Source organism: Papaver somniferum, chromosome 5 (genome assembly GCF_003573695.1).
Source record: "Papaver somniferum cultivar HN1 chromosome 5, ASM357369v1, whole genome shotgun sequence".
NCBI classification, from domain to species: Eukaryota; Viridiplantae; Streptophyta; class Magnoliopsida; order Ranunculales; family Papaveraceae; genus Papaver; species Papaver somniferum.
In genome coordinates this window covers 195,982,555-196,004,672 of record NC_039362.1, presented here as the reverse complement: position 1 = coordinate 196,004,672, position 22,118 = coordinate 195,982,555, and the positions used below count along the sequence as shown (strand labels likewise).

Below are 22,118 nucleotides of genomic sequence, written 5' to 3'. Positions count from 1 at the left end.
TTTTATGATTCCTCTAGCCCTCGACTGATCGATTTGTTATCTCTGCTGCTCCAACTGAAGTAGAGAATATTGTGATTTGATCCCTTATTTCTTTAAATTTCTAATCTTGATCTCTAAGAGCAATATTTTCAAATTATTACATGCTTACTGATCCTCCCTATAATTTAGTATTATTGACTCTTAGATCCAACTTATTGGAAGTTTTAGATCCGGTAAAAATAAAAACTATAATTGCTTCTATGTTTTGTTTAGCCTAGTAATTTGAAATCGGTTTATCCAAATTGGTGGTATCCTCCTTCAGCTGAGGTTTCACTAGAGTCTGGAACTTTAGGCTTCTTATGCTGTTTCCGCTTCTTTTCACTTTTGTTATACGGAGGGAGGTTTTGGATCAAGGGAGTGGAAAACTCAGTTCAATACTTTCATGCGAGTCAGACAGAACTACCCTCACACAAAATCCCCAAAATACTAATCTTCCTCCTGTACTTCTTCCCATTTTTATGACCCGTCTAATGTAAAACCACAAAGATTTCGAATACTTCATCACTCAAATATCTTTATATCTTCCGAAAATGCACGACTATAATGATGGGCGAATATCTGTCCAGAGACTAAGAAGGTTGGGAACGATTTGCCAAGGCTAAAAAATCATATGAAACATTTTGTGAATATGTGTTTTCAGATATACCAGAAGGGTTCATTGGAAACGAGAAAAATTCTAGGTATCCAAGTGATTAAGTCATCATCCACTCTTTTTCAATTTAAATTTGTTCTTATGTAAATGGAGAAAAGAAAAACACTTGTAAAACCTTGGTTCGTTCGTACCAGTAAACGAGAAATGAACCATTCATGTTCAAAATAATGAACGTGAATTCCAAATCTCTGGAAGCTCTTCTCTTGAACCACAACAAGGAAATGCCACTGCGCACAGGTCTGTCATGAACCGAGACTCAGGAAGGCTGGAAGCTACTGAAGCTTCTAGAAATTTCCATGGTGGGAAGCCACAACCTGGTCATGGCAGCATGCGGGCTTAATGACATGCTGGTGTGGCAACAAATTCTTATTACAGAAGCTCCAGAGACAGCGTCAAATTCAGCTACTACAACAGCAAAATCCGATGAATATTCCACCCGCCTTGGCGAGACAGTTAGCTGAGCAGTTACATCTGTTATCAATGGAATGCCCGTTCACGATGGATCCAACTATTTTTGGCCGAATGAACACATAGGAGGTGAACCAAAAGTTCCAAATAGTCGCAGCATGATGGATCTTCTATGCATGGATCTGCCAATGGACCTGTGTTTTCACATGATCAAGGGAAGGTGCTTGTTCCTCGGCACTAGTTCAACAGCAGTTCGATCAGTCGTTACATGGTGTTCCTGTTGCTAACACAAGAGGTGCATTTAATCAGATTCACAACCAAGGAATGTCTCATGATTTTGATGATGAGTTAAACAAGGCAAGAGGCAACCAAGGATCAAAACATATGGTTTAGTCACCAGCTGTTAATAATTCTTTTCATGGCAACCAATCTACGATATTTCAAGATGATGTACACACGCCTGATAACCATTTCGCTTCTAAGCAGGTAAGTCTAGGAAATGCAATTTGCTTCAGGGAATAAGATGAGTTTATTCTTTGCTAGTGAGAGTTGCAAATGGAAAAACTTTAACATTTAAACTAAGTGCAAAATTAGTAAGACTGATCAATCAAAACTAAAGGAAAACAATGGACGTTGAATTTCACCATCACTTGAGTCGAAAGGAAATATCATATTTCACCGTAGCTTGGGTGGAAGTGAATTGTTGGTTTTCATCGCCACTTTCCAAGTAGAGAAACTTAAGCGTTCACGTTCCAAAATGTGGACGAGAATTCTTCATTTCACTTCCTCTGATTCGGACGAACCAAGATCAGATATACAAATTTTTATTCACTTATAGTTCCATACTACATAAACAAGAAAGAATCGTGCTCATGCAAATGAGAGTTTTTCCGTTTGTATTAAACTCACGTACGTTAGACCACAAAGATTAACAAATTGTTACAATTGATTTTCTTAGGATTGAATTGGAAATGGGAGAGCTAATGGTTATTAGTTACTTCTTCTACTCCTCAGATAGGAACTCCTCCCTGTACCAGTTTCTGGCATGGAAGATATAAGGGTGTGGCCAGAAAAAAAACTCAACAACATCTAAACACCTTACTAAATGTTGAAAAACCAGATGTTTTGTTTCTATCTGAAACTAAGTCCCAAATGGGATTAATGAGAAACATTCTTGATTATTTTCCTAACACCCACATTCTAGACCCAGGTGGAATAGCTCGGGGGATATCAATTACTTGGGTGGAGGGGTTTCACTTTGAAGTGGTTCAATGGAACCTTAACATGATTGATATCATTGTTAAAAACAATTTTCACTCAATACTAACTTGTTTTTATGGCTCACCTAAAAATGAACATAAATAAGAATTAATGGGATACTTAGAGAATATTGCACAAAGAATAAATTTGAACTCAATGCCTTGGCTTGTAATAGTAGATTTAAACATTATTTTCAATAGTGAGAAGAAAAAAGGTGGTCTCCCTTGCAATACGACGAATTTAATTCAAAGAATTGGTTTAGAAGATCTAGGTTTTAAAGGGAGCATTTTCATGTGGAGCAATAAAAGAGAAGGGAATGCTAATATCAAACAAAGGCTTGACAGAGATTTAGCAAATGTTGAATGGAATTTGGAAATCAATGAAGCATCCCTTGAAAATCTACTGGCAATAGGCTCAGATCATGGGCTTATTTGCCTAACTTTAAGTTCTCTGCATTTTCATTTAACTCCTACTTTCAATTTTCATGATGCTCGGCTCGAAGAACCTTCTTGCATTGAGGTTATCAAGCAATCTTGGAAAATAAACATATCAATGCCTGTTTTAGATCATTTAGAAAATATCTCTGTTTTAGGTGAAGATCTGAGTACATGGAAGAAAAATGTATTTGGAAAAACCTACCAAAAAGATTAGAACTCTAATAAAAATCATTGATAACTTATCAGCCAAAACCGACAGGAGCCATAAGCACAAACTTAATAAGCAAAAATCTATCAGAACTAGATGTTCTGTATGACTCTCAGGAAGAAAATTACAAAACAACAATCAAGAAACAACACAATTGCTTTGGGCGAAACAATTTTTTTTCATTGACCACTCTCAAAAGAAGGAAAAAAAATCACATAAAATCCAGGATAAAAATAACAAGGTAGTTTCAACTAGAAATGAAATAGAGGAGGTTTTGACCTCTTATTTCTCGGATCTGTTTTCGGATTCAATGTCGAATATCGAGAAGGAGATCTTTACTCATATTCAACCATGCATTTCTATGGAAGATAATAATGCTTTAACTGAAATCCCTTATCTAGAAGAGATTTGGGATTCGGTAAAAAAAGTTAAACCTAATAAAGCTTCGGATACGGATAGATTTCCAATTGGCTTCTTTAAGCATAACTGGGAGATTGTAGGACCACAAATGGTTGCAGTAACACAAGATTTCTTAAAGAAAAACAACTTCATGGTGATCTAAATAAAACTTTCTTATTCCTTATTCCTAAAACTAAGAATCCAAAATTCCCAGCTGATAATAGACCAATTGGTTTGTGTAATACACGTTATAAAGTAATATCTAACTAATAACTAATAGGTTTAAAAAAACTTAGAAAAAAATAACATCACCATTACATTCAACATTTCTCTCTTCAAGGAAAATTTCAAACAACATCATTATTGTTCATGAAGTCGTGCACTCAATGAAGAAAAGTAAAAAGAAAACTGGAAATATTACTCAAAATCAACATGTCGAAAGCTTTTGACAAGGTAAATTGGAAATTTTTGATTCAAACTTTAAAAGGTTTTGGATTCTCATAGGCATGGAGTGAGCTAATTTGTCAATGCATCTCCTCTTCTTCCACTGTTGTTTAACTCAATGGTAACCCTTGTAAAGAATTCAAACCTTCAAGGGGGATTAAACAACAAGATCCTTTGTCCCCTTTTTATGCATGGAAGTTTTCTCTCGTCTGCTATGCCATCTAGAAACAACAAAAAACGTTCAGGGAAATAAACTGACACCAAAATCAACTTCAATTTCTCACTTATTTTTCGCATATGATCTACTTTTCTTCACTAAAGCAGATTTAGGGAGCTGTAAAAAACTTCTAGATGTTATCAATATGTTTAGTTAATCTTCAGGGCAAGTAATTAACGTCTCAAAATCAGGATTTTTTCAGTAAGAGGGTGCACAATAAACATCAAGGATAATCTCTACACTAATGTACATAAAAAAAATCAACATAAAAGACATTCATCCTCAAGGCTTTTGATAATATCATTGGGAAAATGGAAAGAGGATAAAAAGCTGGTTGGGAAAGATACCATCCTAACTAAGTAAAATTGTTTTGAACAAATATGTTTTATCTAGCATGCCTATATTTAGTATGAGATGTTTTTTCTTTTTACCAAAAACAATTACAAAGAGAATTACTGATATTCAAAGAGACTTTTGGTGGGGAAAATACACTAACTCTAAAGGAATTTACATAAAGTCTTTTGATTTACTATGTAGACCAGTGGAAATAGGGGGTGGGGGTGCGGCGGGGGTTTAGGGTTTATCTTAACCAAGCTATGACTAACAGAATAACATGGAGGTTAGTTAGTCATCCTGATGACCTTTGGGCACAAATATTAAAAGGTAAATACTTATAAACTATAGGAGCTTTACGTTTTGAAGAAGAAATAAAAAGTTTTTCGGGTATGGAAATGTATCGTGCAAGGAATTGAGCACATTAAGAAATACGATATTTGGGAAATTGGTGATGGTTCTTCCATAAACATTTGGGAGGATAGATAGCCACCAAACAGGGGAGATATTCTAGCACAATCTGTTCTTAGAAGAAACTCAGACATAACACTTGCGTCAGAGTTAATTGACACTGATACTAAAAAGTGCAACATAAACTTGTTAAATTATGTTTTTGAAAATTCATTGGTGAAAGAAATTTTGAGCATTAGATTGTACTTAACGGAAGATGAAAATCTTAAAAAACACAACTAAGATGGACCTTAACTAGAAATGGAGAATTCTCCGTAAAATCTCTAAATGGTAAACTTCAAAAGTAATCTAGCTTAGTTTCTACTAAAACAAAAAGATTTTGGAAAGGCTTATGGAGTATGGATAGTTATCAGATAAAAAATTATTTATCTGGAAATGTCTACAATATATATACATTACCAATAAGACAGAAGATGAGATCAGTAATAGAAGTAGAAACAAAATGTGTGTTTTATCAGCAGGCTATGAAATCCACCTATCACTTATTCTTTGAATGCGTATATGCAAGAACATATTGGAACTTATTTCCTATGCCTGTATAGGGAGTATTCTCTAACTCAAATTATGATAATATCTCTTTCTTAGATATTTATAATGCATGGAGGGAAGGTGATTTGAACTCTTTTATATCAATAGAACTTGTTGCTACTAAGTGCTGGTTTATTTGGAAAGAACCTTGTCTTAGAATCTTTGAAAATGTAAACAGGATCCAAGAAAAATTATCTTTAGATATATCCAGACATTATGATTATTTCCATTCAGGGAAACTAAAAATAGTGTCACAATAAAGAAGGAACAAATTACAATCTCAAGATTGTTGGAAATTTCCAAATATTAATACATATAAAATAAACTGTGATACTTCATGGATTTCTACTAAGTCTGATGCTGGTTTTGGTTTCATCATGCACAATTGGACAGGTACCTTCAAAGGAGAAGGAATAGGAAGTTGCAGAATATCATCAACTAAAGAAGCAGAAGTTTTAACTATGCTACAGACACCAGAATGAGACATCACACATAATTTGCAACATCTAGTCATTGAAGGAGACAATGTGTAGAAATTTTAGAAGAAGTTTAGAAGATGACAAAACAATTAGTATCTTTTGGGGTTTCCATTTCGAAGACAGAAAAGGGCATAAAGTAGCGATCTCCTAGCAAAGAAAGGAAGAAAAAAAGTTAACAATATTTCTTGGTTTCAATATACACCCCTGTTTTTAATTCTTGCAATAGTTTTTTTTTTATTTTATTTTTTTTAATTCCTTCAATATCTTTTGACACTGTTAAAACTTATGATATATGTAACTCTAATGCAAACTTTGTATCCTTTTCAGTGAACCTTAATCATATAGATTCAGTTATCGTACAGACTGTTCAACCTCAATAAATTCCAAATGAGACCGAATCTGTAAATTAACTGCTTCCGAAATATATATTTCCTACTTTCAAAAAAAAAGAAAGAGATAAAGATATCAACAATTTTGAAATTTGAATCGATGAATTTGTTTAGTGTCCCAGTTAAATTTGTGCTACTAGTACACCATACAACTGAGAACTCAAGTTCAAAAATCAATGCCAACTCATCACCCCATGAGACAGTGGAATTAAGGGAGAATTTATGAAGCATAGGAATGGGTATACTTCTTTGGTGTCGGTGTCACATTTTATAGTTAATGGGTAATTGGACTTTTCCTGACGTTGTTCGTGTGCACATGAAAGAAACTGCTGGTATGAACATTGATGCCACAACTTAGTGGTCAACAAGATACATTATAATTTGGGATCCAAATAAAAAAGATCTGTTCTTGGTCAAGTCGGCAAGGAATGTGCTGAGAACTCGCATGCCAATTTCGCTTGAAGCTTGTCCTATTTGGAGGAGAGTTGTGAATTTGTATTTAGTAATAAACACATCGGTCCAACCCTACCAATGGACGAGCCATTTGCGCAGTAATACAGCTGACCTCAATTGAATATATTGGACATCTCCTATGTCTTCTTCTTTTCCCTCGTGTATATCGACCGAGCTTTCTCTTTGTTACTTCAAAGGACATATGAAACAACAAAAATACACTAACCAATAATGAAATAACATAACAATTAAAAAAAATGTGGGATGACTGAAAACTTAGGCATAAGACAATAATGACATTTATAATGACAACAACAAAATATTTTACTTGGTATTTATGGTACTTTTATTAACATTATAACATGCATAATAAAGAATCGATAAATGTTTTAAATTTTTAGTTAGATATTATGTTCATTTTTTGTCTCTATAAAATCATAGAGACTCTTTACAAATTTTGTTTTTTATCCCTACAAGTCATATAAGCTCTCTAGAATACTCTCTGAGAATCACTAGAAATCTCTAGATTTTCAGAGAGTCTACGGGAGTCACTCAAATAAAAATCTATAAAAGTCTACGACAATGTCATTTGACTAACCCCATGTAACTTCTCTCAAACAAAAACATGATATAAAACCCTAAAGGTAAAGGACTACAAATAAACTACAATATGCAATATCACTGCATTGTGGGTATAATAAGTGTAAACTTGAAATTTTTATACTCACGAGCTCAAAATGTAAACCGCTTGCAAAGTCTTTTTTTAATTTTTTCTACTCGACAAACTCTCTTTATGGAAAACTAAAGAAAACAAATGATAATTGACTAGAAGACAACAATGTGGGGATTCAATTGCCACCACCATCATTGTTGGGATGAAACACAAAATATTCAAGTTATTCGGGCATGTAATGTTGTTGTTCCCGGCTATTGGCATCAATCTATATAATTCCTTGGTCGAGTGTGATGTATTAGAATAGTATTTATAATGGTATCATGAAGGTGGTTAGCATGTATATACCACATGGACTTCCATATTTGGTCAAAATTTTTTCTTGGCCATGCTTACACGTAGCGATGTGATTTTTTGTCCACAAAAGAAGCAACAAACTGGAAAATATATTTCAAAATAATTTAACTATCTTTTCGTTAGTTGAGCATATGCCTTGAAGCTTCCGGCAACCAACTTGGTTATTTAACTAGTTGTGGTGGTTGGTATGTAACCTTTCGATTAAAATATCAACCACTGTATGGCGACGGACATAAAAGCAGGTGCCACTGCCACCAAAATCAAAGTTAATTATAATTTAATATCCCAAGAATTAAATTCGTGTACCGACTAATTATTGATCTACGTGTATATATGCCCTCATCTCAATACTTAACAAAAAAAGAAAAAAATCTCTTTCAGTTCACAGTGGAGGATCCAATTATATTTCTGGATCTCTAATAGATAACAAGTGCAGCTATACGAATAGCTAGCAACATCAAAAATTTTGAAAATACTTCTTTATTATTTGCTTTTCCATTCTCTGAAAATATAGTTTTGAATCAACATTTTTGAAATTTGAATTGATGGGTTTGTTTTAGAACGATTTTTATAAACAGAAAAACTATCTTTTCGTCAGAAAGCACTACTTCTGCTTCGAAATATCTGGAATCTCTAATTACTAGGAAACTCAAACCTGTAAAGTTGGGCATATATGCCTTGGAGCTTCCGCAACCAACTAGGCTATTTAACTACTTGTGGTAGGTGGTAAGTGACTTTCCGATTAAAAATATCAACCACTGTATGGGGGGGAGGGGGGCATAAAAACAGGTGCCACTGTCAGCAAGATACAGTAGAAACTCTATAAGTTAATGTTGTTAGGAACATCAAAATTTATTAATTAAGCGAAATATTAATTAACCGATAAATTAATAATTATTAATTTATATATTAATACCTTATTAACTTATAGATAATTTCACTTTCAAATAATTATTTCTTATGTAAATCATATGTTTAACTTTTTTATATAAACATAATATCAATATCAAATCATATTTTATAAACACAATATCAAATCATATTTATATTTTCTATATAAACACAATATCAATATCAAATCATATTTTTATATTTCGATAAACACGATATTTTCTAAATAAATTTTTATTTATCATCATATAAGGAAATGTTTCTTAAATAAATGCAATACCTAATTGAATAATTTCTTGCTGAGCTATGAGAAAACAATATCAGAAATTCTTACAATGATAAGAAAAATTAGAGAAGAAATTCAATGTGATTGATTTTAACAAAAAACAAAAGACAACTGAATCATTTTTCAAAAAGTCTTCATGGATCATTAATGTATTGAGTATATATATAAGTAAATGAGCTATTAATTAATATCTCATATGAGGTATGTATAGGTAATAAAATGTATTATCTTATAATTTTAGCGGATTATTCATTTGGCACGTTGTCCCCGACTAGGGACCAGTTAAAAATGTTATTTAAAAGAGTTTATCAAATTGTCAGGTATTAATTAATGGAGTTTTACTGTATTATAATTTAGGCTCCAAATAAAAAAGGTCGGTTCTTGGTCAAGTCGACAAGGAATGTGCCGAGAACTCGCATGCCAATTTCGCGTGAAGCTTGTCTTATTTGGAGGAGAGTTGTGCATTTGTATTTAGGTTCACTTTCCTGAAAGTTTATTAACATAAATTGTTGTGTTACACAAGATAAAGAGAGGTTGTGCGCTTCGACAAAGTGCAATGGAGAGTTACGTTGGAAGGACGATTTCTTGATTCAGCTGAATAAGGCACATTTTGAGGTGCACATTGATCTGTAAATAGCTTTGCTTTTCTTTTTTTTAAATATTTTCGGACTTGTATAAAAAATCATACATTTCGCATTTCCTCATAATATAGACATGGAACAAAAGAGCGAGCATCCGCATCCGCATCCGCATCCACATCCACGAAAAGGCCAACCAATAAACACATCAGTCCAACCCTAGCATTGTATATGCATGTAATAATTCTAAATTTAGTAATTCTAACATAATTTATGCAACTAATATAATTCCAACAACATTATCAACAAAATTCGAATACAAAAAAAAAAAATCGAACACAAATAACGAATGAAATTCAAAATATTCAGGAAAAAAAAAAGAGTGGGAGGTGGGGAGATTCATAGTTACACCTCCAAATTGAGTTGCATAGTCTCAGCAACATGCATCATAATGTTTTCAATCAAGACCTTGATTGCAGGCCTGGTTTTAAAGATCGTCAGCTTGTGCTCGGAACAACATGAAATTATTTTAACCTATTGTGGGCTTGTATATTGACGACCCAACTATTTTCTGGTAGTTCTAAGTTTGATTGAACACGGAAATTACACACGAGATAACGTGAGTATTTGATTCATATTTACATCGAGGTAGTCAATTGAGATTTCAAATGAATTACAAGAGAGTTTCCAAATCTACTGTTTGTCCATAGAGAATTTTGGAGAGTCTTCTAATGTTTATTGTTATTGGTTAGAGACTTTTATCAAGTCATTTAGATTCTATGAAACTCCATGTTATTGGATTAGGATTTTGTAAGAGTCACTCTAATACCCCAGTTATTCGAAGAACAATTATGATTTTTAATTTTTTGAGATTTGGAGAGACTTTTTTATGAAAATAGGCATAGTAGAAATCTCTCCTCAAGAAGTGATATTTTGCGAGACTTGGAAATTTAGGGAATATTTATTTTTGAGAGTAGGACCAATTTTTTTTTCTCCTTTTTTTTTTTAATTTCAGTTGATGATCAATGGACGAGTCATTTACGCAGTAATACAACCGACCTCAATTGAATATATTGGACATCTTCTGTGTCTTCTTCTTTTCCCTCGTGTATATCGACCAAGCTTTCTCTTTGCTACTTCAAAGGACATGAAACAACGAAACTACGCTAACTAGTAATGAAATAACATAACAAATAAAAAAATGTGGGATGAGTGAAAACTTAGGCATAAGACAATAACGACATTTGTTATGACAATAACAAAATATTTTACTAGGTATTTATGGTACTTTTATTAACATTATAACATGCATAATAAAAAATTTGTATGTATACATGCATAACGAAATATTAAAGTTATTCAAGCATGTAATGTTGTTGTTCCCGGCTATTGGCATCAATCTGTACAATTCGTTCGTCGAGTGTAATGTATTTAGAATGGGGGAATATATGGCTAGCCCAATTTGGAAACTTTTTATACTAGGAGCCCACCATTAAGATACCCTATATTAGAAACCCAAAATTAGTTTTACAACATCTAGTTTTACTATAATGACCTTTTAACCTAATTAATTTTATTGAAAAAATAAAAGAAAACACGTTAATAATGGTGATTAATTTTAATCCCTTAATTAAAATACTCTCTACAGTAATTCTTTTCCTTTCCTAAAACAAATTCCTAAATTAATTCCTTTTTATCCGGATTATCCGTTTTTATCTCTCTATAATACCCTAAATTAACTAATCTTTATCCATTTTTATCTCGTTCCCTAAATTAACTAATTTTTATCCATTTTTATCTCGTTGCTTATCAAGTCGGTTGGTTAGTCTCTCTCACTGAGAAAACCTCAAATTTGAAATTCCTTCTAGCCGACATAAAAGGAAAAAAAAAATGCAATTATCACCATGGGAAGTTCAGGCCAGAAAACTGAATTACCACCATGCACAAGTTCCGAAAATTCTAATTTTCACAGGTTTGGTGAAACAACGAATTTTCACATCGTTTTGGGGAAAATTTGCAATTATCACCATGCCGAAGTTCGGGAAATTCTAATTTTCACAGGTGCAATTGGTGTAACGACTAGTTTTTTTGACAAAAATTCCAATTTTTCACCTATAATAGTGCCATGTTGAAATTTGTGAAAATTCCATGAATAAATGGGTGAAAAATCACAATTAAATAATCTGATAAAAAATCACAAAACACAAGAGTTTTAGTTTGCAATTTCGTGCACAATAATGTAATCATCTTTTTTTTTAATAGGAAAAACAACATTGAGATCATCATTAGCCTAATTAAAAACAGGCATATACCAAAATTATACTATCACCAAATTCATACACAGTAAACAAAACAACGAAGTTGGAATTAGCGATACAAATGCTGCAAGATTAAAAACTCAAATGATAATTACAAAATTGCTCGGATTCATTATATACAGATCTATAGTAACAACCCTAGCACCAATTTTAATTAACCAAGACTTTCCACCTGAATATTTGGTACCTAACCGTAGCTGAGGCTTTCAAAATCCCCCGCTCATAAATGCTTCCACCATTTTATTTCCACCCTTTCTTCACCATCCGTAATCACAACTATAGTTTGTCCTGATACACTAATCATCCAAAGGCACCATCTTCGATAGCTGCTATTACTGATTCCTTTCTTCCCAGTACAAAGAGCTTATCGGTGCGAGTCGCACAATCGTATCAGAGATATGATAATGAGAATGGGCTTTGAGAGGGAGAAAACTCCTTTCCGTACCCGAACGATTTACCACGGAAGATGGAAAAAAATGCAGAAGAAAATAAAAAAAGAACGAATCAATTAACTAACCTTAAGTCTGATAATAAAAGGAGAAAGTTTCTCCGAGAAACTGTCACCCACACAAAACGGTCGTGACTACTTAGTTGACCGGTTACAAGTGAAATTAGTTGCACTATTAATTTTCTTAATAATAATTCTTTAATAAATCGTAATTTTTAAAGCTTAATTTAGTCTCACTTTAAATATGTAAACCTAAATTTAATCTGAAACTAATAATCTTTGTTGTCCATCTTGTATTTTGGGCTACAAATACATACTATCTTAAGAATAAGTCTTATGGTGGAAATTTCTAAGGAACTCATATTTGATTTGGCCAAGTCATATTTGATTTCTAGAAGAGAGAGGAATCAAATATGGGTTCCTCGGAAATTTCCACATTTAAAATGTGATTTATGATGGTATCATGAAAGCGGTCAGCATGTATACACCATATGAACTTCCATATTTGGTCAATCTTTGTTACGCTTGGCGATGCTTACACGTAGCGATGTGATTTTCTGTCCATACAAGAAGCAACAAATCGGAAAATATATTTCACAATGATTTTTATAACTAAAAAACTATTTTTTCGTTAGTTGAGCATATGCCTTGAAGCCTCCGGCAACCAGCTTGGCTAGCTAAGTACTTGTGGTTGTTGGTAAGTAACCTTTCGACTAGAATATCAAGTATCAACCACTATATGGGGGGAGGACATAAAAGCAGGTGCCACTGCCACCAAAATCAAAGTTAATTAAGTAGTACTAATTTAATATCCCAAGAATTAAATCACATTATTTCGCCTACCGACTAATCATTGACCTACGTGTATGTATGTGCCCATGCCCTCATCTCCATACTTAAAAAATAAAAAAAATCTCTTTCAGAGAGCTTCATCTCTGGCTCTCTAATGGCGAATTCAATGGAAACTATTTTCAAAGAGAAAAAATACCCATTCTTATTCGCTTCATTCATCTTACTACTCTGTTTCACAATTCTTCTCATTTCAAATACTCGTAATTCCATTCCTTATGTACCTAAAATCACCGATCTTCAATCTACCACTACTCAATCAATAATCCCTTCAATCAAAAGTGAAGATGAAGTTGTTTCTTCGGAAGGATCATCATCATCATCTGATGCTGCTGATGATGATGAAGAGAAAGGTGATTCTGCTGAGATTGATTGGAGATTGTGTAAAGGAAGTGTGGCAACAGATTATATACCGTGTTTAGATAATATGAAAGCAATTAAAGGATTGAAATCAAGAAGACATATGGAACATAGAGAGAGGCATTGTCCTAAACCTAATCCCAGATGTTTGATTCCGATTCCGAAAGGGTATAAGATGACACTTCCTTGGCCGAAGAGTAGGGACATGGTGAGACTTCATTGCCTCACTTATCTTATTTTCGGTAAGAGTCTGTCTGTCATTTTGAGTATTAAATTGTGAATGAAAATTACTTATCTTCAAATGTTGCTAGTAGAATGAAATATTCATGTTTTAGGAAAAACGAGCTTAAATTGTGAATGAAAATTAGCTGGAAATAGGTTGCTTAGAATGAATTATCCTTGATTTCGAGGAAAACTAGCTTAAATTGTGAATGAAAATTACCTGGGAATGATGAAAACTAGCTTAAATTGATCATTTGAAACAACCGACACTAGATTGTTTAGAATGGATTGTGATTTGGGTTGCATAAGCCTGTTCAATTTGCTATGTTCTGTGTCGGCAAACGTTTGATTAGTTAGGGGCAAGTAAAATGGCGTGTGTGGAATAAGCGTAATTGGTGTTTGCACTAGTGAAATACTGAATGGGAAGTGTGTTTCTTGATATAATGCAGATTTGGTATGATAATGTGCCACATCCTAAACTTGTGGAATATAAGAAGGATCAGAATTGGGTGAGGAAATCTGGTGATTATCTTGTGTTCCCTGGAGGTGGTACTCAGTTTAAAGATGGGGTCATGAACTACATTTTGTTCATAGAGAAGGTATTTTAATTCTATCTTATATCAAATTAATATGCTCCTTACATTTTAGTAATGTGAGTCATGTGCCAAGTATGGGTCGTTTTTCCATCAGTATGGAATGATATGGTCTTTTGTGTTGTTGTAGACTTACCCAGCCATTAAGTGGGGAACACATACAAGGGTTATTCTCGATGCTGGTTGTGGTGTTGCTAGCTTTGGTGGATATTTGCTGGACAAAAATGTTATTACTATGTCATTTGCCCCAAAGGATGAACATGAGGCTCAAATACAATTTGCACTTGAGCGAGGAATTCCAGCTACTCTGTCAGTCATTGGGACACAAATGCTTACTTTTTCAGATAATTCTTTTGATTTGATCCACTGTGCACGATGCAGGGTGCATTGGGATGCAGATGGTAGGTCTCAGTTATATAACATGTTTTTTTACATGGTTGAGTTTCATTTCTCAAATGCTGCAAACTCATATGCAAGTCGATCCTCAAGATTCCTGGAGCTTATTTGTGTGGAATTCTTTTTATGTGCAGGTGGGAAACCGTTAATGGAGCTTAATAGGGTTCTAAGGCCAGGAGGGGTTTTCGTATGGTCTGCAACACCAGTTTATCGTGATGATAATGAGAGAGATAGGAATGTCTGGAAGGGTTTGTTTGCTTAACCCATTTTCCCACCCACATCTAGTTAGAGAATCTTGACTGCCCAACCATGTACCTAGGATGTGGCAGTTCATGAATTGACTTCATCTTTTTATGTTCACTGCAGCCATGGTAGCTTTGACAGAATCCATTTGCTGGAAGGTAGTAGCGAAGACAGTAGATGCAACAGGAATTGGGCTTGTAATTTATCAAAAGCCTGTCTCTAATGTGTGCTATGAAGAACGTAAAGTGAATGATCCTCCATTGTGTCATCCAATGGAGAAACAAAAACCTTCCTGGTACTTATTACTAAGTTGAAACAGGCATATATCTGTTATGCTATTCAATTGACTTATTTCGTGTAATATGACTCGTGCTGTTTTGTTTCTGACACAGGTATACACCCCTAAGAGGTTGTCTCCCCCAACTCCCAGTTGTTAACTCGGGTGGAGACTACAAATGGCCTACCTCCTGGCCCCAAAGGCTTAGCAGTAGACCTGCTAGTCTGGAATCAAGTGCTGAGGAAATATTTTATGAGGACAGCAAACACTGGTCTGCACTTGTGTCTGATGTGTACATGGGTGGCCTTGCAATCAACTGGTCGTCTATCCGGAATGTAATGGATATGAATGCTGGTTATGGAGGGTAAGGCACTTTCAGAAACTGATTATGCTGGCTGATGTTTATTTTACTGGAATGTGAATATCAGAAATTTGAATCAAATGGGACTCGACCACAAATAAACCAGCTTAAATTTTTACAACAATTCCCTTGAAGTTCTATATAAGCTCAACATCTCCATATGTTCTGGCGCATCTCTTTCTCCTTTCTTGTATAAGCTTAACTCTGTTTACTTGAACTTCATTTTCTTTGTTTATCAGATTTGCTGCAGCGTTGATTAAGCAGCCTCTGTGGGTGATGAACATTGTGCCAATCCAACAACCAGATACTTTATCTGCTATTTATGACCGTGGGTTAATTGGAATGTATCATGACTGGTGTGAGCCCTTGAGTACATATCCACGGACATATGACCTACTGCATTCCAGTTACCTATTTGGAAATCTTACACAGAGGTAACATGCACACTTTCTTGTTTTCGTCAGTGAACTTTTCTCTTTCTTGGGACTCCCAACTTAAATATGCTGTGCAGTATGAATTTTGTTGATTATATTTACAAGTTAACTCATAGTTCTTATTGTTCAGGTGTGACATTCTGGATGTTACAGTAGAGATGGATAGGATTTTGAGACCAGGCGGGTTAGTTCTCATCCAAGACTCATTAGAAATGATAAATAAGCTATCCCCTATCTTTCGATCTCTACACTGGAAGACTAAACTGTACGAAGATCAATTCCTTGTTGCAAAGAAAGGTTCATGGAGACCAACAACATTCGCCACATAGAAGGATCAACAACAGTGAGTTGAATAAACAAAGGTGTTATACTGTTATCTCTCTCGTGTTGTGTAATTGCTGAACTTGATTTTGTGCTTAGTTCAAATGCCTGTAACAAGAGAGACAGATAATTCTCAATATTCAGATAGTTTTATGGTTCTACATTTTTGATCAGTGCCTCAGTGGTACTGGGGCATTTGTGCTTAGTTCAAATGCCTGTACATTTTTACGGTTCTACATTTTAGTACTGGGGGAACATAAAAGCAGGTGCCCCTGGCTGCCACTAAAATACTGTATTTTTTTGTATATTACTCCCTCCGTTCCGATTTAGTTGACGTTATAGAGTTTTTCACGCAAATTAAGAAACAACAGAGAGAATCAAATTTTTCCAAATCTACCCATATTAATAGATTCCTAAAATTTTAAAACACCTAATTTTTAGTTTTTAAATTTAATGTAAATTACGAATCCCATTATAATTTATCTGGGTAAACAAAATATTCCATCCAAATTCTTGGAATAATCATTTATCTACTAATTCAAATGAGAATTAATGGTATGCTCTGATTTCAGAGCAAGGACAAATCAATGAGAATTTAGAAAAAATTCTTAAAACCTCGTCTAATAAAACATCAAGTAAATTGGTAAATTGGAACCGAGCAGTATATTTTTAATCTTTTCTGGAGATCAGTAAAGTGAATTTTATTATATTATAATGAACAAATTAATATTAATATCCCACGAATTATCAAATTATTTTTCAATAGAGGAAGATCAAGTTTTATCTTCCTCTCTGGCTCTCTCTAATGGCGAATTCAATAGGGAGTATTTTCAGAGAAAGAAAATACCCATTCATATACACATCAATATTCTTACTCATCTGTTTCTCAGTTCTTGTAATTTCAAATACTCGTAGTTTCGTTTCTTATATCCCTAAAATCACCGATCCTGAGATCTCTTCTACTTCGGCGGCAGGATCATCTGATGATGTTAAAGACGAAGCTTCTGCAGATGAAATTGATTGGAGATTGTGTAATGGAAGTGCGGCGACAGATTATATACCATGTTTAGATAACATGAAGGCGATTAAAGGATTGAAATCAAGAAGACATTTGGAACATAGAGAGAGGCATTGTCCCAAACCTAATTCCAGATGTTTGATTCCGATTCCGAAAGGTTATAAGACGTCACTTTCTTGGCCGAAGAGTAGGGACATGGTGAGACTTCATTGCTATCTTATTTTCGGTAAGAGTCTGTCTGTCATTTCTAGTATTAGTACATTTTTCTTCAAATGGTGCTAGTAGATTGATTATCCATGTTTTCGATGGAAACGAGCTTAAATTGTGTATGCAGATTAGCTGGAAATAGATTGTTTGGAACCAATTAGCTGTGTGTTGGACGAAAAGTAACTTAAATTGATCACTTGAATTAGCTGTGAAGAGATTGCTTAGAATCATTTATCCGTGTTTCGGAGGAAAACTAGCTTAAATTGATCATTTGAATTGGCTGAATAGATTGTTTAGAATGAATTATCCATGTTTCTGAACGAATCTAGCTTACATTGATCAATTAAATTAGCTGAGAATAGATTGCTTAGAATGAATTATCGGTTTTTCGGATAAAAACTTGCTTAAATTGATTGAATTAGCTGAAATAGATTGGTGAGTCCGTGAGAATGTATTATGATTTTGTTGTGCATAAGTTTGTTCATTTTGCCATGTTCTGTGTGGGCAAATGTTTGATTAGCTAGGCAACAGCCAGGTGGTGTATATTTACTTGTAGAGTAAGTGCAATAGGTGATTTTGCTTGTGAAATACTGAATGGGAAATGTGTTTTCTTTTGGTTATGTAGATTTGGTATGATAATGTGCCTCATCCAAAACTTGTGGAATACAAAAAGGATCAGAATTGGGTGCGGAAATCCGGTGATTATCTTGTGTTCCCAGGAGGTGGCACACAGTTTAAAGAAGGAGTCATGAACTATATTAACTTCATAGAGAAGGTATTTTTGATCTTCTGTTACTATATCATGAAATGTTAACTTAATATGCTCCTTATAGTTTACTAATGTAAATCATGCGACAAGGTATTTTATATCTTCGGCTGTTTCATTTTTGTTGTGATAGAGTTATAAAGCCATCAAATGGGGCAGGCATACAAGAGTTATTCTAGACGTTGGGTGTGGTGTTGCTAGCTTTGGTGGATACTTGCTGGACAAAAATGTTATTACTATGTCATTTGCCCCAAAGGATGAACATGAGGCTCAAATACAATTTGCGCTTGAGCGAGGAATTCCAGCTACTCTGTCGGTCATTGGGACACAAATGCTTACTTTTCCAGATAATGCTTTCGATTTAGTACACTGTGCACGATGCAGGGTCCATTGGGATGCAGATGGTAGGTCTCAGTTATATACACATGCTGATTTTTACATGGTTGGTGTGGCTTCATTTTTCAAATGCTACTAAACTCATATATTAGGCGATCTTGGAGATTCTTGGAGCTTAATAGCTTATTAATGTGGATTTCTTTTGTTGTTCTCAAATATGCAGGTGGGAAACCGTTAATGGAGCTTAACAGGGTTCTTAGGCCAGGAGGGGTTTTCGTATGGTCTGCAACACCAGTTTATCGTCGTGACAATGAGAGAGATCGGAATGATTGGAAGGGTTTGTTTCCTTAACTCATTTTCCGTTTACATCTGGTTAAAATGTCTTGGCTGCTGAACCACTGCACCAAAGGATGTGTCTGTTCATGAATTGACTTCAGCTTTCTATGTTCACTGCAGTCATGGTAGCTTTGACCGAATCCATCTGCTGGAAGGCAGTTGCAAAAGCAGTAGATTCAACAGGAATTGGACTTGTAATATACCAAAAACCTGTCTCAAGCGTGTGCTATGAAAAACGTAAAGTGAATGATCCTCCGTTGTGTCATCAAATGGAGAAACGAAAACCTTCCTGGTACTTACTACTAAGTCAACAGGCTTCTATTTTCCATGCTATTCATTCGTCTTATTTCCTATAATACGACTTATGTTGTTTGTTCCGAGACAGGTATACACCCCTTGAAAGTTGTCTTCCCCAACTTCCAGCTGTCAACTCCGTTGGGGAGTACAAGTGGCCTTCCCCCTGGCCCCAAAGGCTGAGCAGTAGACCTGCTAGTCTGGAACCAAGTGCTGAGGAAATATTTTACGAAGACACTAAGCACTGGTCTGCACTTGTGTCGGATGTATACTTGGGTGGCCTTGCTATCAACTGGTCGTCTATTCGGAACGTAATGGATATGAATGCTGGTTATGGAGGGTAAGGCATTGTTGGGATCTTACAACTTGGGTTTATGTTGATATATTGGAATTTAAACACCAGAAAGTCTGAAACATATACATATGGCCATCTACAAATCAGCTAAACATTTGCTAGCCATCTCCTCCATATCCTATATTTGTTTAGCATTTCCAAATTCGCCTTCTTCTTAGTTCACCCAACGCATTTGTGAAGGAATATTAGTTTCCCATATTATCGTTGTTTACCAAAAAAAAAAAGTGATAATCCTAGAAATAGTATCATGTTAACTTGGAGCAATCAATTGCTGGATGCTAACATAAGTATGTGTTCTTCCACTGTGGCACTTCTCTTTCTGTTGAGTTATTTGACTAAGTGTTTACAACTTCAACTTTGTTTTCTTTGTTTATCAGTTTTGCTGCAGCATTGATTAATCAACCTCTGTGGGTGATGAACATTATACCGATCCAACAACCAGATACCTTATCTGCTATTTATGACCGCGGATTAATTGGAATGTATCATGACTGGTGTGAGCCCTTAAGTACATATCCTCGCACTTATGACCTACTGCATTCCAGTTACCTATTTGGAAATCTAACAAAGAGGTAACACATGAACTTGCTTGTTTTTGTCAGTGGACGTTTCTCTTTCCGGGGAATCCCAAGCTATACATATTCTCTGTAGCATGAATTTTGATGATTACATTTACAAGTTAACTCATTGTTCTCATTGTCCAGGTGTGACATTGTGGATGTAGCGGTAGAGATGGATAGGATTTTGAGACCAGGTGGTGTAATTCTCGTCCAAGACACATTAGATATGATTAATAAGCTAGGCCCTATCTTTCGATCTCTACACTGGGAAACCAAATTATACGAAGACCAATTCTTTGTTGCGAGGAAAGGTTCTTGGAGACCCACAACTTATGACGACGCGTAGAAGGTAAAACAATGAGTTGAATAAAAAATGATGCCATCTCTCCCAATTTTACAAATGTTGATCTTGATTTTGTGTTTGGTTCAAATGTCTGTAACAAGAGGGGAGAGACCTAATTCCTTGTGTATTATCTTCATCCACACAAGTAGAATTCTCGATATTCTCAATTCATGGCATTCAAGACTTGGGCTTGGGTTGGGCCTGGCATTGTGGTTCACCCTTCATTGATGAACATGTCTGCCACTATTCTTACCTTATGTGCCATAATCCATTAATTTATTTCGCCCCAAACCACCCAGCATAGAACATTATTGGCCAAGTTTTTCTTCCCATCCCCTAATGGCCTTTGAATTACTTGAAGAAAGATTTCGCAATGACACCCAGAGAGAAAATGCAAAACAAGAAAAGATCACGCCAAAAATGTTGAAAATCTCGCAACATAAGCCATTATTGGTCGCCAAACGTGGTGTTGTAAATTTCAGACCCTCAAATTTTAAGCATTAACTTTAGCATCATAGCAGGCTCCACCTCAGTACACGAACAAGTTACGCGGCTCCCATCACGGTTGCAAAAGTAGACACCAAATATGTACCATGTCTATTTTTTTAGGATTGGTGGGACTTGTTTCAAGGACTGAAACTAGTTTATCATCCTGGAGACTTGGACACCAATGTTCCAACGCCTACACTCGTTTTTTACCTCGCCCCCTGTAAATGGAAAAAAGGAAAAATATAAATGTAAAAGACACGTAGAACCGGTACTACAATAATAATAACGACTCTTATTCAAACTTTTATGTACGTCGATAAGCAATAGTGTTTCATGGGGCACATTTAATCTCTCTTGCAGAGAAACAGAGATGGGAAATCTTTTGTAAGAAAACGATCGGATGTGTAAGAGGACGATAGCTTTTACATTTACATTTACATTTCACAGTGCATGTCTGTCTCTATTATGTGATTGACTTATCAGTCCATGGAGAGAGATTGATGAAAATTTTAAGTTGTCTTAAGGTGGTGGTGGTGCAGTGGTGGTGGGGTCATTGTAAGAGAAGAAATCTATCAATAAGATGCAAATGGTCATTACTGGCCCCCACCCTCAGAAATGACCACCACCACCAATGCAAAGGTTCACCAGGTCCATGGCACAAAGATAGAGTTGTCGGAGACTACACCAACTGTGAGTCAAAATGAAAAACGTACCGCCCTTTCCAAATCTGATCACCCTCTAGTCTTTACTATACTAGTACACTCATTTTCTTCTTCTTCTTCTGGTCCTTATCAGCTCTCTAGGCCATTAAATTTTTATACTGACCGCAACGGCAAACAAACACGTACCATTTGTTTATTGCTTTTAGTGTTACTGCAGATGTAATTAATTTACTAGCTACTGCTAGTGTTCGCAAAGTTTGCACGTACAATAATATAATTAACATTGATGCGCGTTTCTTTAATAATACTGTTTAAGTGTTTGTTGATGGCTGTTAAAAAGGTTTGCAATTAAACTCGACCTAAACAGGGTTTAGGACCACTCGCACAATAAGTCTCATCCTATTCCCCAGCAGCTGAGGAAAAAAATT

At 35.0% G+C, this 22,118-nt stretch overlaps 2 protein-coding genes across 2 annotated transcripts; both read left to right on the top strand.

The window, feature by feature from the left end:
• The first annotated feature begins 13,135 nt into the window (after positions 1–13,135).
• LOC113284195 (probable methyltransferase PMT23) lies at positions 13,136–16,487 on the top strand. Its single transcript, XM_026533610.1, has 8 exons — positions 13,136–13,685; positions 14,149–14,298; positions 14,423–14,693; positions 14,823–14,936; positions 15,055–15,226; positions 15,324–15,572; positions 15,809–16,003; positions 16,134–16,487. Exons 1-8 carry the CDS (start codon positions 13,215–13,217, stop codon positions 16,330–16,332), a joined length of 1,821 nt encoding a protein of 606 aa, XP_026389395.1. The 5' UTR covers positions 13,136–13,214; the 3' UTR covers positions 16,333–16,487.
• A 573-nt stretch (positions 16,488–17,060) lies between these two features.
• Positions 17,061–20,796, top strand: LOC113284196 (probable methyltransferase PMT23). The gene is made up of 8 exons (XM_026533611.1): positions 17,061–17,540; positions 18,175–18,324; positions 18,449–18,719; positions 18,875–18,988; positions 19,108–19,279; positions 19,373–19,621; positions 20,014–20,208; positions 20,341–20,796. Exons 1-8 carry the CDS (start codon positions 17,130–17,132, stop codon positions 20,540–20,542), a joined length of 1,764 nt encoding a protein of 587 aa, XP_026389396.1. The 5' UTR covers positions 17,061–17,129; the 3' UTR covers positions 20,543–20,796.
• Positions 20,797–22,118: the final 1,322 nt, after the last annotated feature.